Source organism: Mauremys mutica, chromosome 17 (genome assembly GCF_020497125.1).
Source record: "Mauremys mutica isolate MM-2020 ecotype Southern chromosome 17, ASM2049712v1, whole genome shotgun sequence".
Classification (NCBI taxonomy): Eukaryota; Metazoa; Chordata; order Testudines; family Geoemydidae; genus Mauremys; species Mauremys mutica.
In genome coordinates, this window is record NC_059088.1 from 21494800 (window position 1) to 21517051 (window position 22252).

Here is a 22252-nt window from a genome sequence, read left to right on the forward strand (position 1 = left end):
TGGCCGGTTAACATCTGGTCTCAAGGTCGTATTTTCAGAGATGTTGAGCACACTCCACTCCGATTAGCTGCAGGGGCAGATGCTCAGCACCTCTGAAAATCTGGACCTGAGCCCTTTGGGTGGGTCAACTCAATTTTGCCTCTGCTGGCTAATACTGATATACCCTCCTGCATGTGACTGAGAGAGACTGTTGGAGCTCTTTGGGCCTGCACCAGGAGGTTTGCACCAGACCTTCCCGTCTGGATTGTTTTGAAGAGTGCCTGTATCCCTTAAAGGGACCCACCCAGCGTTCAGGCTTGCACTGCTAGATTCTTTGTGGTTGAATAGCTGAGTGTCTCTCTGCTCAGTCAGTGTTTGTGCGAGAAGCTCCTACTCATGATATGCAAAGACTAGCAAAGTTCCTTATTTCCTTTTTCCCCCCTTCTGGACCATTCTCTTTGTTTCATTAGTGCTGCCCCACAAACACTACTTTATTTAAATGTAACATGCCCGTGTTCCAGGGCCTCTGAGTGTCTGTCTAAAGAGACTAAAAATGTGATGATCAATGGGCCCTGCTCGTCCTAGAACAAAATCAGATCCAGCCCTAACATACAATATATAATCCCACTAGAGATGGCAGATGGTCCCAGAGAGCTTTACTAACTGCCTCCCTGAGTGGGAATTTGGCCAGGATAATGGAGTTTGCCCTTGGCTTAGAAAAGTGCCATGGGATTCTTAATATATGCATTGGTTAAGACCTCTGCTTACCTACCCATGGCACCACCAGCACTTTGCCCATATTACTAGGCTGGGAAACTGGCCCAATGCTAGTTTCTGCAACCACCAGAGTTATAGGGGTCTCTTACTCCAGTATCCTGCTTAGCATTAGATCTGGCAAGAGCCTAGCTTGAAGAGGGAGTGGCAAACTAAAAGACTAAGCACAAAAATCCCCCTTTTCCCTGCTGGCTGCCACAGATGGGCTCTGGCAAATAATTGTGTGGATGAAGATGCAAAAGGTGCATCGGACGCGTTCAGTTTTGGAGAGAGAACATTTCTTACCCTAGAGTTACCTATCTGTGCCCCAGGTTCATCCATCCCTGATTTGTTGCTTTGCTGATCATCACTCTGGATCCCAGACAGGGTTGCTTTGATTCAGTTACACCGGTAAAGAGCAAATAGCTAGCCACTCTGAATGTAGGGAGTCACCCGGACTCTGAAGTGATGTCTTCTGTCTTTGGGCATTTAGAACTTGAATCAGAATCCTCGGACACTGCTGCCTAAGTTCTATGGCCTGTACTGCGTGCAGGCTGGAGGGAAGAACATCCGCATCGTAGTGATGAACAACCTGCTGCCCCGCTCTGTGAAAATGCACCTCAAGTATGACTTGAAAGGCTCCACCTATAAACGTCGAGCATCCCAGAAGGAGCGGGAGAAGGTCTTCCCGACATACAAAGACCTGGATTTTATGCAGGACATCCCCGATGGCCTGTTCCTAGACTCTGATATGTACAATGCCTTATGCAAAACACTACAGAGAGATTGTTTGGTGAGTGACGGGTGAGACGAGCTCAACTGAGACCGATTTCCCCCTTCTCTGTGGATTAGCTTCATGCCTTTTGAAATGTGTGTACCCCAGGGGCACGGTAAAGCTGCTTAGGCCTGGCATTTGCCCTGTTTTTTTCCTTGTGTGTCTACAGGTGGATAATTCTGCAGTGCAGTTTTTAAATGAAAGGTGCTAGAATTGAGTCCTCTGTCCCCCAGAAAGGCACAGCCCAGGCAGCTGCAGTGCAGTCTCCCCCTCCAAACATTGCCCTCCCTGTACAACTCAATTCTGACCCAGGGAACTCCGCTATCGTGATCCATTCAGTCTTTGGCACCTCAAATTCAAATCAGTAATCTAGAGGGATAAGGGCCAGTCTTCCCTCCCCCATCCCCCTGAGCAATCAGATTTATGCTCCCCACCCAATAATGTCTTACTACTTTAAGGCCTGGGCTACATTGCGGGTGGGGTTGGAACTAAGATACGCAACTTCAGCTACACTATTTGCGTAGCTGAAGTCAAAATATCTTAGTTCGACTTACCTGGCCGTCCTCACGGCGGCGAGTCGACTGCTGCGGCTCCCCCATCGACTCTGCTTACTCCTCCTGCCGAGGTGGAGAACAGACGTCGATTCAGGGATCGAGACGCGATAAATGGATCCCCGATACATCAAACACTACCCGCCGATCTGGCGGGTAGTATAGACGTACCCTTACAGTAGGAGGAGTCCTAATTTTAGAGCAGTTGTGTGGTCCAGCAGATAGGACACCGGACGGAGAGTCAGAGGACCTGAGTTTTGTGCCTGCAACTGATCTGGTGTGCAGCCCTGCACAAATCATTTTCCCAGTTGCCCTGTCTGTAGAAGAAAGATACTGATATTTTACTTTTCTTTGTAAAGCTGCTCATTGTTCTCGGTGGGTGAAGATCACTGAGTGTTTATATAGAGGCCGTCCCCTTGGTATTTTCAGAACACTAAGCAAAAATGGTCCGTGCATGCATAAAACTGGAATAGTTTAACCATTCATGTAGCTTGCAAAACGTAAATGATGCCATATTGACTTTGTTTCCGTCCAGGTTCTGCAGAGTTTTAAAATCATGGATTATAGTTTGCTTGTGGCTGTCCATAACATTGATCAGGCACTGAGAGAGCGTGCGATAATGGATGGGACGTCTCAGTCGGACACGCGGAGGCCAGCTACCCAGAAAGCTCTCTACTCCACTGCTATGGAGTCTATCCGAGGAGAGGCCCGGCGAGGCGGCACCATAGAGACTGACGACCAGTACGTCTGCTTTGATGATTCAAATTAACATGGCCAAGTCATACTTAGAGCAGATGGCGTAAAATTCAAGAATTGATAAGGAAGGTGTGATTTTTAGGTACCAAATATGGATCACAGAGCCAAAGCATTGTGGCCGGAGTATGATGTAGGGCTGAGCCTGAGGCTTGGGATTCAGGACTCCTGAGTTCTGGTTTCAGTTGCTTATTGTGAGCACGTCACTTAAGACCTTTGTGCCTCTGCTTCCTTGACCTGTGAAAGCAGGATGCTTGCCAGCCTCACACGGATATTTGAGGATTAATGTGTCTGTACCACACCTGGAAGCTGTACTCAAACACCTAAACATTAAGTATCGCCTCCGGATCATTGGAATTGCTATAGCGGATCAGACCTGAACTTCTGTCTCTAATAGTGGCCAGCACCAGATACTCCAGGGTTTCTTGGATTCTTCTCAAAGTGATCAGTTATCAATTAACCAGCCCCCAGTTTCAGTAAAATAGACAAATGTACAGAAAACAGGGATAAGCTCTTATGTTTTGGTAACTTACTGACTTAGCATTTAGCTCTGATTGGTCTTCACTAGAGTTTGTCAGCTCAGCAGTAGGTGTTCTCTGCATGTTGCCACTCGTTAATCCACTTAACGTTTAACCCATGCAAGGCTGAGTTGTGTAGAGTGAAAGCGTTTTGATCAGGGTAAAGCCTGCAAATCTCATGCTTCCTGTTTTTGTTTTCTAGAATGGGAGGTATTCCAGCCCGGAATTCAAAGGGAGAAAGGCTGCTTTTATATATTGGTATCATCGATGTGCTACAGTCCTACAGGTAAGAGCTTTTACATGACCCCTGTATGTTGTCAACAGTGGATAAAATAAACCTCCAGTAATAAAATTGGCCCTGTTTGGTTGCAACAGTCTGAGACTCTATGGCTTGTTTACTGACGACTACAAGCAGTTTTTAGTTTTATGGCCCCATTTCCTTGACATTTTTCATAGGCTGAAATCCCCACATGCTCCTCTGGACCTTGTATCCCTCGTTTATTCGGTGTCAGAGTACAGGCTTGCTCTTACAGGCCAGGTTTTTCTTAGACTTGGTGATTATGCTGAAGGGAGTGTGCAGGAAGTGGCAGAGAAAAATAGGTGGTAGGTTAAAATTACCATCGCGCCTCTTCCCTCTGCAATGAAAAATAGTTTTACGACTTTGCTTAGATGTTTGTAGTGTTGGTGTCGAGTTAGTGCATAGCCTGGGGTGCTGGGACAGTTTGTACAGTGTGTGTGGGGGGGGGCAGGGTGCAGGGGTGCTAAGAGCCATTGAACCAAACTGTAAACCCTGAATATGATGGAAACCACTTCAAGCCCAGAGGTGCTGCCACACCCCTAGTTTCAGCTAGCTGGGAATTCTAACTAACTTAAAAAAAAAAAATTAAGGAGAGCTTTTTACATTTATCATTGGAAGTCAATGAGCGTTATCTCACTGCCATCGGTGCCTCTTAAAATCTCCCCCCAGAAGAATAAAACTGCTACTGAATGTTTAGATTATTTTAACTAGATCTATAAATTTACTTTGGCTTTAGGAAAAGGGTGCATTTCTGTTGTATCTGTCAATGATAAGCCAAACGGCAGCAATGAACGTAATTTACTAATAGTGATTGCAAAGCCTAAATTTGAAAATTACTGTGGTCTGTTCATTGCTTTCAAATCTCACTTCTCAGATTCGTTAAGAAGTTGGAGCACTCATGGAAAGCATTGGTACATGACGGGGTAAGTGGCAAGAATGTCATCCTGGGGGTCTTAAATTACCTGATAGCAGTATTTTAAAACCAGGTGTCCCATCAAACAGATTAGTTGTTTGTGTAGATATATATTAAAGTAGTATCTATGGTCACACCTTATTAAAGGTACATTTTTATAAAGATCAACAAATGATTAATAAATGCATAGTCGATGGTTAGTCCAAGTTAATAGCTTGCTTATAACCATCTATAACGCCTTCTATTGATGTGTTTATAACACATACTAATCATGATTTCAACAGCTATTAAACACTTTATTAATAGTTTTATACACCATTTATAAAGATGCCTTTAATATCATGTGACCATACTTGTTCCAAATGTAAACCTACTCTAAAAGAAACCCATCTTGTCTTAGAATTCTGCTTATCCCTAGTGACATGTGTAACTTTTGCCCCTTGGATGTTTTTAGGACACTGTGTCTGTGCATAGGCCCAGCTTCTATGCAGAAAGGTTTCAACGATTCATGTGCAACACTGCATTCAAGAAAATACCGTGTAAGTATCTCTTCACAGGTGGGTTCCTGCTGTAGTCAGGGGAGAGAACGAATGGAGGTGTGTCTGATCAGTAGGAAACTTGTGCTGTGTCAGGGTTACTGGTACATCTTCCTGCCCTGCAGAATGTGACTGACAACTCGTAGGGGAGGGTCTTTCATCCATCGGCTTTCTTCAGAGTGCAACACTTCCCCATTATTTATGGGGAAGGTTATGGATGTTGCTATGTAAGACTCTGTTTCCTCTTCTGAAAAAGGTGATATTAAGTAAGATCTTTCTTTTCTTTTGTCTTCAAGTAAAACTTTCTCCTTCTAAAAAGAGCCGGTCTGGCACAACTGTTCCTCGGAGGCCGGGTCAGGGTGGAGCCCCTTACCAATTGCATTCATCGTGTGAAACTAAAGCGCAAGTAACAGCAGAAGCAGATGTGGAGCAAGGTTGGTGCCAATGCTAGAAAACCCAGATGACAGGAATTGCTTTCCTTTTAAAAAAAGAACAGCAAAAGAAGCTTGGTTCAGCCCAGATTTTTGTGATCAAAGACCTCCACTGATGAGACTGTGGGGACATTCAGTACACGCTGTCTGAGTCTGCAAGCTTGCTAGGGCACTATCCTGGGATCACAGATCTGATCACAGCTACCAGGACTCAGATGCAGCCATTAATATATTGCGTAGCTCAAGGGGTGTGGCATTCTGAGGTGTCTTCAGCAGGCCTAGAGGAGTTGTCAGACTTTCATGAAATGTGTCTCTCAGCCCACTGGGGACCTGCCAACACTGTGGTGCATTAATGGTGGAACAGTAAAGAGACCTTTTTTGCCACATAATGTATATTTAGCCTGTGGCACTCACTGCTACAGGAAGTGAATGAGATCAAGAACTAATTTAGCAAGAAGCAAAAAGGGATTGGACATCTGTATGAATTACAACTGGATATTCTTGTTATCATAACAAATTCTGGAAGGGATTTTAAACCTCAGGCTTCAGGGCTTCAGACTGTCTTTAACTCTTAGAGGTCAGGAGGAGACCTCATCTGGTCAGGGGTGGATTATCCCATGTCAGCAGCATTGTTACCCCATCCTCTGAAGCATCTAGTACTGGCCTGTATAAAGACAGGATGCTGGACTGATCGGACCTCTGGTCCGATCCAGTACGGTAAGTCCTATGTAATTGGCCTAAGGGATGTCTTGAGCTTTGATCTCCTTCCCTGTGGATCATGCCCTGCCAGTGTGTTAGTGGAAATATTAGTACAGAGACTGTATCACAAAGAGCTGGATTCACTAAGAATGGATACCAAACGTGCTGGTCTGGACCATTCTGTTGTGTAGTTTGCAGCATTGGCTACAGAAGATCTTGGCAAATGATTAGTTATTGCTGCTCATGCCAGGGGATGCTATTCATTATGTTGACGACCGAGCTATCTGTTCTGCTCTTCCCGCAGGTTCCCATCTTGGTCGCCCCGATCTCCTTCCCAGAACTCCTCCAGTAGACGAAGCTAACAGTGATTCCATAGCAACAACCTTGTCCACTTCTTCGTTGGGCAGTGGAGGCCTTAACTCTCCAGCCAACAGGTACGTCTCCATTAATCACAACAGTGCGTGGGAGGGCACTGCTGCCTGGAGGCTGGGATACTCTGCTTTCAAACACATCTGTCACAGGGCAGATGCCTGCTGCTTTCATGGAGTGTTTATTTTTTGGCATGCTTGTCAAACTACATGTCTTTTGAGGAGTCGTCCCATGCCAGACAGGTTCAGTACCATCAGCGCAAGGGGTCATGGTAACACCATTAACATGCAGTGTTGTGTTTGCAGACAAGGCAGCGTTGCATCCTCTGCTTTGTAAGGTGGTGAGTCTTGTGGGCCTTCTAGCTCCTTGCATGAACTGTGTAGCAGCTTTGATTTTTTTTTACTTCATCATTTGAAATCTTTTACAGTAGGTGATTTGGTGAAATGTCTCTTAAAAAAAGAAGACACGCAGGAGAACATGAGCATAGTAGCAAGCAGGGTTGACAGAATTTACTTCATTTTTTTTTTCTCCCGCCAGAGGTGTTGAGCTCTTGCAGCTCTCATGGATTCCAGTAGAATTATAGGTGCCTAACCCCTCTGAAAATGAGTTTTAAAAGTGCATCTGCTAGGAGATGAATGCGCTGACACAGCAATGAAATGACCCCCTTGAATCTTTTGTTTGTTGCAAAAGGGGTAAGATTGGTAGAGAATAGGAGGGGCTGTAAGGGGGGGGCAGTCTGGATCGTGGAAGCGCACAGCTGCTCTGATGCTAATTTCTCATATCACAAATGATCAGAAACATTCTGTCCTCATTAATCATAGTCTGACTGCAGAATGTCACAAACCCAGCCCAACATCTGATTTTTGTTCTGTCTTGAACTAGATTATAAATGTATAATTTGCCCCTCTCCCACATGCTTCTTTATAGGGATCTGAAACCAGATCTTCTCCTTTTCAATCAAGTCAGCATGTCTGAGGCTTTTTCTTGTCTCGCCACTGAGGGTCTCTCTCCTTTAATTTCTGCTTAGGTCAGTGGGAGTGCAAGTTCACAAATCTGAAACCTCACCAAAGGATTTGGCTAGAACAGCTCCTGCCATCTGCTCAAATAGGTGAGGGCGAGGATCATGCTTTGCCTGAAACCTCTTCTTCAGTTCTAAACAGAATTTTGACTTCTCCTGTCTGTAGATGAAGTACTTCGTAGCCTGTTTTCAGTAGGACCACTTGTCCAACTTGCCATATGCCCCTTTACTGTTCAAAGGCTATAAGTGGTCTGCATCTAGGGAATTCATCATATGTAATATAATACCATGGAACACAGTGGGTGCTTGCACCAAGCTACAAATGCCCCAGGGTTGCTGTAAACCAGAAGGCGGAACGATAAGTGCCTTCAAGGTATGGTGTCCTCCTTGCATGACATAATAATATTCCCAGCATCCATAGGATTTTCCTTGCTGGGTTAATCCCACTGGTCCATCAAATCTGGAATCCTGTGAACATTTTTTGATTTTTTTTAAGGGAAGAAAACACCCTTCCCTCCCGCACCCATCCATTAATACGCTTGCCCAATGGGGCAACACTACACATGGATAAAGCATTTCCTTCCTGACCTCTACAAGCAATCATGAGATGTATCTATGGGAGGTTAGAGAAAAATAGTTGCAAGTGAGGACAGATTGCTAGAGCAAGGGTCTTGGTCTTGTGTTCAGATCCCACGGCACTGTATTAATGGACTAGCACTGAGGTAGTTTCGTAACTACAGTAATTGTTTACATGGAATTAAACCAGAGTTTCTCCTTCTCTATAGCGTCAGCAAGCCTGTGGCTTTGTATTTGCCACTCAGTGTGGCGTTTCACCTTTGTAATCTCTGTGTAGGTCAGTGGGAGTTCAAGTTCACAAGTCTGAAAACGCTACAATTAGAACAATTCTCAGCTTCCGCTCCAATAGGTGAGGGTGAAGACCAAGACCGGAAAGGCACTAATTTGCTCTGTACTTAAGTTCGAAACACAAGGGGATGGGCCCCCTATTTTGCAATATCAGGTTGAAAGAACTACGCCAGTCTCTGGCTTGCAGCACAGCCACTTCCCCTCCTGTGGAGTATTGCTATATGCCTCTAACTGTGCACAGTCTGCACTGAGGACGATGCACTCCTCAGAGCAACGTAAGCAATACCGTGCTGTTAGCGTGTGCTTGTAGCAAATCCTGCCTGCCTTTGTGAGGGGTAAAGCCAGACCCCGGGTGCCTGCCACTGACGTGTGGCTGTCCCTGCACAGCTTTCTGTGTGTGGAGTGCCCCGGGCCAACACTCATGACAGAGTAGGCTTGCCACACTGGATCAAGCCACTGAGCCATTAAATCTGGTGTCCTGTCTTTTGCTGTAACCTGATGCTTCAAAGCCAGCTGTAATGCTGTGCAGGTGGGAAGGAGACTGACTCCCTGAGAGATGTGGAGGTCAGTTTATATGCTGTATAACCTCAGATGAAAAGAGGGGTCAGTCCAGAAGAGAATGGGGCTGGGAGTTAGGACTCCCCTGTGTCTCTAGACCCATCACTGCCATTGACTCTCATATTGTTTGTGAAGCACTTTGAGATCCCCGAACAGTGCTGCTAAATAAAGTATACATTATTCAGCCATAGTGTTTCATTGGCATCCTGTGGCAATGAGTTCCATAGGTTGACCTTCCTCATGGCTTTAGGTGGGGGATTTCTCGTCATCCCTTTGCTGGATTCTGTGGCACTAAATAAATGACCTTAAAATTAGGATATCATTTCTTAACCCACATAAAGTTTGCATTTTAAAATTATCACCAGACTTTCCCCTCTTTGTAAAATCAGTGTCTGGGGCATTGTATTCACCAGCTGAGGGTCTCTCCTTTTAATCTCTGTGTAGGTCAGTGGGACTGGAAGTTCACAGCTCAGAAAGCTCAGCAGAGGATGTAGCTAGTTCAGCCCTGAGTAACCACTCAAATAGGTGAGGCTTTTAATCTAGGCAGGAAAGATGTGTGGTACCCTCTGTGTCCAAACACAAGGACTCCAGTGTCTCCAGTCTGCTGAATGGGAGTGAACAGAAGAGGTCCTAGCTTTGCCCGGTGACCACTTTTCATGTACCGAACGTTGTCCTCCACCGCGCGGTTTGACAGTTCGATGCATTTTGTACCCTGCCGATGATGCGTGCAGCACCAGATGACAAGGTGTAGCCTGCTGGAAGCAAACAACAAGCCTTGGGTGCGTTAGCAGCATAAACCAAAGTGCCTTCAATTTCAGAAGCATGTGGCTTTCCTAACGCAATCACAACTCTTTCTTTAAGACAGTGACTGCAATGTGACTAGCGTCTCCTGGCCTGTGTAACACACAGTACTGTGTGAAATCTCTGTTCACCAGGTTGAACTTTCTCTTTATCTGCTTCATGGATTCTCAACCTTTGGGTCATGAAATGGAGTCAGGACCTCATGCCCACACTGCCTGTCCTGTATTGCTAGGTGGGAGGGGTGGGGAGGCCCAGTTTGGAAACCAGTGCATCGCCTCCCCCTCTCCCCATGCACCCTGACCCTTTTCAAGGTCCAGTCTTCCCAGCCTCTTAAAACACACATGCAAATCAGAGCTCTACCATTGGTGCAACTCCTTATTTTATTGTAAATGTTAGGGGATCCCGAAAATTTTTCCCTTTTGAATAAGGGATTTCCATTTTGAAAAGGTCGAGAAACACTGCTCTAGCCCATTATGTCACTTTATCGTCTCTTTGAAATGCCTTCCAGCTAGGAGTATTTATTTACGTACCAGCAGTGCGCTAGGGCAGGGGTTTTCAACCTGTGCTCTGCAGACTCCCAGGGATCTGCAGACTAAGATTTCCAAAGGGGCTTGTGCCTCCGTTTGAAATTTTTTTTAGGGGTCCGCAAATGAAAGAAGTTTGAAAACCACTGTGCTTGTAAAGAGGATCCATTGGTTTATCTGAACCATAAGCATTCTCATCTAGTGTTTAAGATACACGTTCACACAATAAACAGAGCAATTAAAACCAGGGAAGGGAAGGTGACTGCTCCAACTGAGTAAACACTAGGGATGGAATGTTTTGTAGAATGGAAACATGTGACGGAAATTGGCCTCTCTTTGCGTTTCCCTAAATGAGTCAACGCCAGCGGTGGGCCCCACCTACTTGCCTGAAACTCCCCTCAGTTCGAGTCTGTGATGAGGGCAGTTCTTGTTTGAATAAAAAAATCTCTGCAGTACCCATGTGGGAAAGGAGCACTCTGCTCTGGAGAGACAGTAACACATCACAGCACTCTTGTGCGGCAGGGAGGAGAAACCTGGATTCCAGACTGGCACAGTCACTTTGGGGTGGGGTTTATTTTTTTTCCTGGTGCAATCTTTTCAAGTACACGTGCCAAGGTGGCTAATGAGTCAGGAACCTCTCACGTGTGGCTAAGAGATGCTTTATACATTGCTTGGATATTACTGTGGGCAGATTAGGAAACCCAAAGGGACACGAATTTTGAAGGTTTATTTAGAAGAAGTAGCTTCATAGGTGTCCCGTTTCTGTTTTCCCCAGTGGCTCCGCAGGGCCTTCCGTAACAGAACGCTCCTCAGAACTGACAGAACATTTTGAAGACGTGCAAGAGACAGAGATAAGCTTTGTAAGTACCTGCATTTCCATAGGTCTGAAGAGGGCTCTGTCGGGCACTTTTAGTCGCAGTTTAAAAAAAAGTTTAATTGGGCTTTTAATTCAAATGCAGGCGTGCTGTGCTTGGGGTGTGAGAATCACAAAATGCAACAGACTAACTCAATGGATTACTTCGTTTCTTTGATACCAATGGCCCCTGATTGTGCTGCATGCGACACAGACATCTAGTGAGACTCTGCACCAGAGATCACATAGAGTGGGAGGGGAAATTGAGGCACAGAGCGAACATGTCCAAAGCAGGTCTATGGAAAAGTTGAGAATAGAACCAGGGCTCCTGGGTCCCAGTTCAGTGCCAGAGCCACTGGGCCACAAAGTGTAATTATCCAGGCTCATCTCACTGTCCAAGCTGAAAGTGACCCATCAGCATAATTTGGGACCTATAAAACCACAATCAAGTGTAAACCAAACCTGTGACCTGTCTAGACAGCATCTTCTAGTAGTGTCTGCCTCAGAGAGGCCAAGAATTGCTCGGCCCGAGATCAGTGGTTCTCAACTTGCAGCACAGAGCTGTGGCCCATGTGACATCCCCAGGGCCACAGAGGTAGTATTGCATGCGGCCCACAATGGTAAATAGGTTGAGAACCACTGCCCTGACTACTCAAGGACAGGAAGGAAGCACTTTACGACACTCACATTAGCACAGAGTAGTTGTGCCTGTTCCGAGACTAGCTTTTGAAATGTCAGTGAGGCTTTGCATTGCTACTGGACTTGTCTCTTACTCACCACAACCATTTAGCAATCCAGCACCTTTCACCAAGGAAGAAACTCACTCAAACTGCTTGGAAAACCTTCCTGAATAGTCTACCTATTGATTTTTCTCTTTACAGTGAAATAACAGAGGGACAGTTGTGATGTGAGCAGAAGATTTCTCTCTACTCTGCGTGGGCCGTAGAGTCTGACAAACATTCAGCCCCTGCGGCTGATCTTAGAAATCTTATCCGGACAGAATCCATAGAAGCTGGAAGGCTTGGGACCTACTTAGTGTCATAGTATTAACAGTGGCTGAGCCCAGAGCAACCTCCTCTTCTGAAAAACAGCCCTCAAGCTGTTGCTGGTTGCATCTAGTTTGTTTTCTGCTGCTGTCGTCCTCTTCGAAGACTGGCAGGAGCAAGGCTGCTCATCTCCAAGGAGGAGCAGGAGCTGCTCCATGCAGGCCAGAGTCCTCTGGAGAAAAGGAGCTGGCTTTGGGGGAGTTGGTTACCTAGGATTGAGGACCTCACAAACCTTGCAAGAACAATGGTCAACTCTGAAGAGCACCGGGGGTAATGGACATTGGAGCCTTGTTGGAACAGTTTTTGCAACAGCTCAACATGGTGTTTGGTTTTTATATTAATTTAAGTTTCTTGAATTCAGTCATATTGTTTCTTTTAGGCTGCAACAATTATCTGTTCTTTTTAAAAATAGTTTCATCAGTGTTTCACCAAAAATGTCCCGCAGAAGGGGGAGCGACTGTTTTTTGGTCACACATGAAAGGTATTGATCATGGATGTCTTTTCTATAAACTAATTTTGAGTGCAGCAGTCTAATGCATTTATGACATTGCATCATCATCATCCTGAGACGGTGACCTGGAACAGACCCTCTCACAAGACTTGGTGCTTTATCATGGCTTGGTGCTTGAAGGATTTGGAATGGGCCACACTTTTAAGATGTCAGAGAGGTTTTTGCATTGCTTTGTCCTGTTTTAAACTACTCCTTTAGTCTCTCATCCTCACACAGAATGAGAAGCAAAAGAGATTTTGGGAGATCTTGGTGCCTGGTGCATTTTTATGCCTTCAGTGTTTCTTAAGCAAATGGACCAAACCAATCCTGCTTGGTTTTTTTTCCCCAGTATTATGTGTCCTTCTTGGGACACAACTTGTAAAATCTGCATTTTTTTTTTTTTTAAATAGCTAAATTCCCTTTTGATAGCTATGCTTCTGTCTTACCCCTTGGCATCAGAGTTACCTTTTGTGCACGGTGCTCTGACTGCATCCAAATAGATTCCTATAATGCCACTCCATATAAATGACTGCCGGGTCTCTGCAGAGCAACAGATTTTTGGGTTTTTTGCCTCAACAAAAGTGTGTTGATTAGAATCAGTTGAAAAGACACATTGCTGTATTATCTTCGCCATTTGCCGTACATAAGACTGTGGCAGTCTTTACCAAGTTACCAGCTGCAGACACAAGGCTAGAAACCTGAGCATATGTTGTACTGATTTTTATTTTCACTAAAGTTTTTTTTAAAAATTAAATGAATCTTAGTCTTTTTTCCCCAAAAGCAGTGACCCTCCCCCACCTCCTTTTTATAGGTTAAAACATAAAGAAATTGTTGCTCCTGCACATGCAAGGGTTTTGTATGCCTATTAGCAGTCGTGGCTAATAAAGCCGAAGAATGTAGCAGCTTAGAAGGGGTTTTTTAGTTGATGTATCAGGGCTGAGTGTTGGGGGGGGGGGAACCCCAATCACATTTAAAGTGAATATAGTTCAAGCTGTTAGTTTAAAAAAACAAACAGATCTTTGAAAGGCAGATGAGGCAGAACCGCCTTCCTCACGGAGAGCCAGCCAGGTGTCCAAACGCAAAGGAGTTTAGTCAAGCAGGAAAGCGATGGTCTCTGAGTGATGTCTATCTGGTTCCTAAGGGCTCTGGAACCTCTTTATCTAGATTTTAAACGTCAAGTGATGTCCTGTTGAGACCTGTATCTTGAAGGTCAATGTAGTGACAACAAGAAATGGCTCGAGTACAATTTCCCTCTTTCTCCCTTCTACTCAGCAGGTTATTTTTCACACCCTGATGAACAGTCTATATTAGACACACATTCTTTCTGATCTTCCCTCCTGACTCAAATTCTTTTTTTTACCAGGAGGAAAGAAACCAATTCAGTTGGGTTTTTTTCATGATTTAATATTTATGAAGTTGTATTTAAATGTTTTATTCTGGGAATAGTTACTCAGTGTGCAGGGAGCTCAAAGGGTGAGGGAGGGAGGGCGTTGACATTTATATATCATAATTATTGACTTCTGCTTTGCAATGGTATAACAGCAAAGGCTTCTTGCATTCTAAAAGGGGCAGAGTAACTGGTTTAAGGTGTTAAAACTTGATCGGTTATTTCCATCACGAGGGGTTTGGTTACCTGGCTAACAGCTCAGAGAGTTGGGTCCACGAAGGGGGGCTCAACACCCTTGATCCTGGCTCCCTGTTTAAGCGTCTCGCCCTACCCTTACCCCTCCATTGTTGGACTGAAATGCGTGGAGAAGCATCAAGAGCTGCTGATGGCTGGACCTCTTTCCTGCTCAGTCTACGCCGACAGCTTTGATTCCACACGGCAGGATCCGTTACTTCTTCGTCAATCCAGCAGGGAGGAGCTGACCTGTCGAGCATACATCCTTATGAAACAACTTGTGCCGTGTTGTGAATAGTGTCATTTTAACCTTGTAACACTTTTGCCATCATTGGCTGTTAATTTGAATATTAAAAACAAAAGCTGTCTCTTAGCAGCCTGTCCTACACAGGGGATAATATCGCTGTGAGGGGACGTTACAATACAGAGTGTGTTACCAAACCCAGGAAGGTGTGTATTTTTTTTTTTCCTCTTGGTGGTGAGAGGTTGCTTGAGGGAACTTGAAAACTATACTTCATCCATTTCATAACGTTCATACAACTGTCTCCCGGCACGCAGCAATGGAGATGGTAGATGTGAGAGACAAGGAGAGCTGGGACGGGTCTGCAAGGGTAAGGACTAAGTTCAGGGAACTGCTGTTGAAGGGTGGAGTTCTGAGGTGTGCTTGTTGGCTTGGAGCGAGTTGTCTCCAGTGGCTCTAGCAACACTCTGTTTACTGGTCTACAGATGAAAAGTTAAATAAACCTAACAGTTGCTCAGGGCTGTGAAGAATTTTGCACCGAGTGCGCCATGGTTAAGTTGACCTAACCCCTGTGTAGATGCAGCCAGGTCAACAATAATTCTTCTGCTGACCTAGCTAACCGCATCTTGGAGAGATGGGTTAACTCCAGAGAAACTCCTTCCATCAGTGGAGGAAGTGTCTACACTAGAGTTACAGTGCTGCAGCTGTGCTTGTAGCATAGATGCGGCCTGAGAGGTGTCCCACTGAACACTTAGTTCTGCCCTTGTGACGGAGTTCCCTTGCCAGTGTGGCTTCTCCTTGCAGCCTCATTCGGTTGCTTGCCCTGTAGACACTCTCTGGACATGGTGTGCTCTTTGTGACAGCCTCCAGACAGGTCACTGTAGCCCTGCCCTGCTAGGGTATCAAACTCTCCCTGGACAAACTGACTATTTGCAGTCGCAGGTGGTCTTCTGCTTCACCTCCAAGACTATACCATTTCCCTTGTGGCTGGTAGGGGAACCTGGCCCTGTCCATTACTCCAGATTCCAGACCCATCAACCAGTCTGCTTAAGTTCTGACACTATTGCTGTTAACCTGGGTTCTTTCCTACTTATTTTCTCCTCAGGGTTACTACTGGACCTCGAGAAGTCATTAAGTCCAGACCCCTGCCCTGTGGCAGGACCAATAAACCGAGACCATCCCTGACGGGTTTGTCCAACCTACTCTTAAAAACCTCCAATGACAGGGATCCCATAACCTCCCTTGGAAGCCTAGTTTACTACCCATACAGTTAAAAAGTTTTTACTAATCTCTAACCTAAATCTCCCTTGCTGCAGATGAAGCCTATTCCTACTTGTCCTACTTTCAGTGGCTGTGCGGTGATAATTGGGCCTACACCCTTGCCCTAATTGTCAGCTCAACTCTGAAAAGCGACTGAATGTTCCTAAAAGTGTCACGATAACCTCTTACAAGCGTTGATGGGAGAAGATAAAAATGGAGACAGACTGAATTAGTCCAAAGCCCAAGTCCTACCGATACAATCCCAAGGCCGAGTTAAGATCGTGCCTAGGAAACTAGAGGAGTGTGGGACTGAAAATCAATTAACTCAAATTGGTGTCAGAAATTAAGGATAATTGGTGGACAAAATGAGGGAGAGGAGCCATTTCACACATCACTCCTCCTTGGGGTCCTCAAAAAGACAAGTGTGTGGGGGGGGAAGCTGGCTACTGAAAGGAGGGAATATGAACACTGGCTAAAAGCTTAGGGAAAGGAACGGGTTTTACCATTGCAGCCGCCACCCCATTATTTCCCAGGATATGGAACCTTCTTTGTCTTAATCCTGAGAAAGGTCCTGACTGGACCAGGCCAGAGAGAGGGACCCAGATGACACCACCACCTCTGCCAGCTCCAACTAAATCCCAAACACCACCTGGGATGGGAGTCTTTCTCCCAGTACGTCCTTTCCCTTCCCTACCTTATTTCTTCTCTTCCCTGCCTCCCTGTCCCCTTTTCCTTCGGTCTAAGAAGAGGCTGGCTTGGTTGGCCAAGACTGCATATTTTGCAACCATGCTGTAAGCCTGCGATTGCAAGGACAGCGAAGTGCAATGCTCTAAAATGCCCGCTGCTGGCACAAGTTTGCCAGGTGTCAGAGTGGCTGATAAGCACAGCGGGTGGTCGTGTGTTTGTTCAGCAGCTAGGTTGCATGGGAGAGCCAGCTGCGTTGTCCCTCTTTTGCTGTTCTTTCCTTTCCCCTTGAGTGCTCCTCTTGTTTGGTTTTCTGGAAAGCAGGATTGGACTCGAATACTAACAGCAACAACGCCAGCTCCAGCCCGTTTCGACTAGGGTCTCTTTTTCCCAAAAGGACAGTTTTGACCATCTTTAATGCCACTTCAACTGAGCTGGGAGGAGGGTCCTTTAAAAAACTCTCCAGCTCACAGGAAAGGGAGCGAGAGGTGTTAACATGACAGCCTTACTTAACGCTTTACATTTTCCGTCTGTGTGGTTTTAGTGCAGAGTTGGTGATTTTGAATGGTGTGTTTGCCATGGTATAAGCAGGCCTCTTTGGGCCCCTCTATTCCATCTAAATGGCAACAACAGACAGGGAGAACAGTTGATCCTTATAACAGCCCTTAACATGTTTGAAGATTATCAGGTCCCCAGACTAAACACGCCCAATCTTCATAAGTCAGGTTTGCTAAACATTTTAGCATTTTTATTGCTCTCCTTTGCACTCTCTCCAGTTTGTCCACATGTTTCTTAAAGCCTGGTGCCCCAGACCAGATCTGTTACTTCAGCCTAAGCCTCACCAGAGCTGAGTGCAGTGAGACAGTTTCTTCCTGTGCCTTACATACGACATGGAACTCATGCTTTCATCCATGCGGAGGACAGTATTTGCACGCAGTTGTCATTAGGTTTCAGAATCAACACTCCATTTACATGACTACGTAGTTCACACCTCTCAAAACTATTGTCTGCAGGTTCACAAACAAAGCAAGTGCCTGGATTACAAGACCACAAGGGACCACTGTGTTCATCAAGGCCTGGTCTACACTAGGGGGGGGATCGACCTAAGATACGCAACTTCAGCTATGAGAATAGCGTTGCTGAAGTCGACGTATCTTAGGTCGACTTACATCTTCACGGCACGGGGTTGACTCCCACCGCATCCCCGCCAACTCCACTTCCACCTCTTGATGAGTACGGTGGAGTACAGGATCGATTTATCGCATCTACACTAGATGTGATAAATTGTTCCCTGATAGATGGATCCCTAGTGTAGACGTACCCCTAGTCTGACCTGTCCAACACAGGCCAGAGACCTGACCCAAGTAATTCCAAGAGCAGGTCTTTTAGAAAAACATCCAATCTTTATTTAAAACTTCAGTGATGGAGAATCCATTATGACCGTTGGTAAATTGTTCCAATGGTTAATATTTCCAGTCTGAAATGGTCTAGCTTCTACTTCCAGACATTAGATCGTGTTTGACCTTTCTCTGCTAGACTGAAGAGCCCATTATTAAATATTGTTCCCCATGTATATAATTACAGGCTGTAATCAAGTCTTCCCTTCACCTTCTCTTTAAGCTTAATTGAGTCTCTTACTCTAAGGTATGTTTTCTAATTCTTTAGTCATTCTCCTGGCCCGCTCCAGTTTTTCAGCATCCTTCTTGTGAATTGTGGGCACCAGAACTGGACACAGGATTCCAGCAGCAGTTGCACCAGGGCCAAATCCAGGAGTAAAATAATCTCCCTGCTCCTACTCGAGATTTCCCTGTTCGTACAGCCCACGGAGATGCAGGTTCCTTACAGTCAAGGCCCTTCACAGTCTATCCCCATCATGTCTCGTCCTGTATGGGAGATGGGAGTCGACCTTTCTATCACCCACTTCTTACGTTTCCAAACGCCTTCGTGCTTTCTCCCCTCGGCCCCTCACGCCTGGGACAAGCACCCTGTGAACAGCTGCAAAGCTACAATAGTCTCCTCCTTCAGCAAGATCTATTTGAATTGGAAATGTTGCAGAGAGGACAACAAAATGAGTGGGGGAGTGGACGAGCTTCCGTACGAGCCGAGATTAAAAAAGACGGGGCCTGTTCAGCTTTGAAAAGAGACGACTAAGGGGGGAGAGGATAGAGGTCTATACATTCATGAATGGTGTGGAGAACGGGAATAGGGAAGTGTTAGTTACCCCTTCGCATAACATGCAAACCAGGGGTCACCCAATGAAAGTAACAGGCAGCAGGTTTAAAACAAACATAAGAAGCACTTCTTCACGCAATGCACTCAACCTGGGGAACTTGTCAGGGGATGTTGCGAAGGCCAAAAGTATACCTGGGTCACAAATTAGAGTATTTCCTGGAGGATAGGTCCATCAATGGCTATTAGTCAAGATGGTCAGGGATGCAACCCCACGCTCTGGGTGTCCCTAATCCGCCAACTGCCAGAAGATGGGCCTGGACGATGGGATGGATCACTCGATAACTGCGCTGGTCTGTTCATTGCCACTGAAACATCTGGCACCACCCACTGTGATAAGACGGGATACTGGGCTAGATGGACCATTGGTCTGGCCCAGTGTGGCCATTCTTATATTTTTAATCCTCCTTAAAACTCTCCTTTGCTGTGAGGCCTACAAAAACATTGGCAACAGTTAGGCTGCTGGTGTGCAAAGCCTGTCTTGCTGAGCATATGGCCTCCCTGTTTCCTTGTGCTCCTCCAGCTGTTCTGTATCCAGCTGTTCTCTCTTGTCTTGTGCCTAGATTAGAAGCTTTTTGGGGCAGGGATTCTTTGTTTGGTGTTTGTACAGTGCCTAGCGCTGGTTCTTGAGCATAAGCCTATTTTACAGATGGAGAAATGGATGCCTAGAGAGCTGGAGTTACCTGCTCTTGGTCACAATGCAAAAATCTGTGGCCAGACTGGTGACAGAATGCAATCCCAGGGCTCTGTGCTAAGAACTAGACAGACAGCGGTGCCTTCGTCGGAAAATCACCCCCCTCTGCAGCCAAGGGCATATTGCAAACCTTCGATGAAAGAGTCAAGCCCAAACTTAGTTGTAAGGAAGGAGAAAAAGAGAGGTCAAACTTTAGCTGAACTCTGCTGAACAACAAATTAGCCGAGCTAGAACATGCTGTGTTTTGATATGCTCTGTGCCTGCTTTGCTGTGCTGTCTGCTGAGGGTAGCAGAATGCAGGCTGTTTGGCTCACATTTCCCCTCCAGCTATTATTTTTTATCGGTCTGGCAGAGCGGCTCCCAGCCTTCCTTGGTTCACGTACCGCCCTCTTAAAAATATGCTGTGACGTGAATGGAGTATCAAGCGCCTGTACCCCCAGTGGGACACACAACTCCGTTAAGGGAAGCCCTGGCTAGCTTATTAGCTAAAGAGACCCGGGAGGGGGCCCGACTGGACCGGCTCTCTTGCTTGCAGGGTTGCGGGCAGCCCCGCCTACGTCCTACTGACAGGTGGCGAGAGCTGGGGTTTGTTTGAACCACGGCACCTTTTCAAAGGGATTTTGCCGCCTTCGTGTCACTGTCTGTACACGCCTTGTGGGCATGACCGCCTTGCCTTGAACAGCCCCTAGCTGGAGATCCTTCTACAATGAATTAGAGAGCTGGTCCTGGGAAGGGGGTACCTGATGAAATCAAGGTGTTTCTGTGCTCCCTCCATGTGCCTTCAGAATGTATCAACAATCATCCACCAGGGAACCATTTTTAAATTGGTGGGGGAGGGGCTTCTGACGTGTGTGTGTGACCCAGCTGGCTTAGAAGCGGGACTTACTGTTTATATTGCTGTAACAGCCAGAGGCCTCAAGCAGGGTCAGGACCCCACTGTGCTGCATGGTGGACAAAGCCATGCTCGCTGCATTGAACAGCTCACAATCCAAGGCCCAGATCCTGAAACTGGGTCTGTGCAGAGCCCCCGCTGCAGGACCAGGGCCTGAGACATGTGACAGCGGATGGTGATGAGATAACATACAATTTCATAACCATGTACACAGTTGCCTCAGAGTGGATAAAGCATTAAACTGGGCCTTGGGAGACCTGGGTTCTAGTTCCAGCTCTGCTTCTAGCCTGTGGGGTGACCTTGGGCAAGTCCCATCCCTTCTCTGTGCCTCGGTTTCCCCATGTAAAATGGGGATAAGGATACTGACCTCCGTGATAAAGTGTTTGGAGTTCTCCTGATTAAAAAGCCCTCACTATTCTTTTACTATTAATATTACAATAGCGGCTAGAAGCCCTACGTGACATCAGGGCCCCATTGCGCTAGGTGCTGTACGTACACTAAGAGTGGGTCTACACTTAAAACGCTGAACCAATGCAGTTGCGCCGCTGCAGTGCTTTCATGAAGACACGCTATGCTGATGGGAGAGAGGTCGTAGCTACGTCAGCGGGCGAATATCTCCTGTCAACCTAGCACTGTCTCCATCGGCGCTTAGATTGGTATAACTACTTCACTTGGGTGTGGATTTGAGTGATGTAGTTATACTGAAGTAATTCTGTAGTGTAGACTTAGACATAGTAAGAGCCAGTCCCTGCCCTAAGGAGCATAGGCAAACTAAATAGCCAAGGCAGACAAAGGATGGGAGAGGAAATAGAGAGGGGGCAGTGACTCACAGGGGGAATAACTCAGTGGTTTGAGCTTTGGCCTACTAAACCCAGGGCTGTGAGTTCAGTCCTTGAGGGGGGTATTTAGGGATCTGGGACAAAAATCTGTCTGGGGATTGGTCCTGCTTTGAGCAGGGAATTGGACTAGATACCTCCTGAGGTCCTTTCCAACCCTGATATTCTGTGATTCACCCATCCTCACAGCCAGGAATAGAAAAACCCTGACTCCTGATCTAGTGCCCTACCCACTAGATCACATTGTCTCCCTTACTATAGATGGATGAAGCAAGTTACAATAACAAAGCTCATTGTTTTGTTACTGGGGCTGACTTTAAACATGGGGCAGAGAGATCATCACAAGCCACTCATGCAGAAGGAATCAAAATGCATAATGGTCCCAGCTTTGAATTTCACCATCTAAACCTCAAGTCCACCTTTGAAAATGTTTCTTCCAGAGAAACACAAGTACCCGTTCGGTCCTCTTGAGCTGGTAGTACAGTGACCCCAAATGGCCAAATGTGGTCAGGACATTTCTCTTGCACCAGCTGCTTTTAAAACAATTAACAAAAGAATCTGGCATCTTTGTTTACACTGTAAGATCTATAGGTGCACATGCGGGAGTTTTCAGTTACCACAAGTCGAGTAATCCAAGGCTACCATCCCCTGGGTAATTTTAACTGGCAGGGATGGGGTGGATTGAAGCTAAATGTGATACTGATCAAGGAAATGTGCAGGGGCTCTGTGGAACTCCTTGCCAGAGGATGTTGTGAAGGCCAAGGCTATATCAGGGTTAAAAAAAGAACTAGATAAATTCCTGGAGAATAGGTCCATCAATGGCTATTAGCCAGGATGGGCAGGGATGATGTCCCTAGCCTCTGTTTGCCAGAAGCTGGGAATGGGTGACAGGGGATGGATCACTTGGTGATTCCCTGTTCTGCTCATTCCCCCTGGAGCACCTGGCACTGGCCACTATTGGAAGACAGGATACTGGACTAGATGGACCATTGGTCTGACCCAGTATGGCCGTTCTTATGTCCTTAACCCATCCCAGCACCATTCCCAAACAATTAACAGATGCTGC

The 22252-nt window shown here is 46.1% G+C and overlaps 1 protein-coding gene across 4 annotated transcripts in view; it reads left to right on the forward strand.

Moving 5' to 3' along the window:
• PIP5K1A (phosphatidylinositol-4-phosphate 5-kinase type 1 alpha) overlaps positions 1–14918 on the forward strand; it is a 42704-nt gene extending 27786 nt beyond the window's left edge. For 2 of the 4 annotated variants that reach the window (XM_044991343.1, XM_044991346.1), the window contains exons 7-18: positions 1226–1525; positions 2594–2799; positions 3532–3615; positions 4502–4550; positions 4995–5079; positions 5373–5510; positions 6511–6640; positions 7603–7683; positions 8447–8518; positions 9460–9540; positions 11116–11200; positions 12075–14918. In XM_044991343.1, coding sequence (XP_044847278.1) covers positions 1226–1525; positions 2594–2799; positions 3532–3615; positions 4502–4550; positions 4995–5079; positions 5373–5510; positions 6511–6640; positions 7603–7683; positions 8447–8518; positions 9460–9540; positions 11116–11200; positions 12075–12077 — 1314 coding nt within the window. In that variant the 3' untranslated portion in view covers positions 12078–14918. The remainder of the gene's footprint in view (positions 1–1225; positions 1526–2593; positions 2800–3531; positions 3616–4501; positions 4551–4994; positions 5080–5372; positions 5511–6510; positions 6641–7602; positions 7684–8446; positions 8519–9459; positions 9541–11115; positions 11201–12074) is intronic. The other 2 variants (XM_044991344.1, XM_044991345.1) reach the window with 2 other exon arrangements.
• The last annotated feature ends 7334 nt before the right edge of the window (positions 14919–22252 follow it).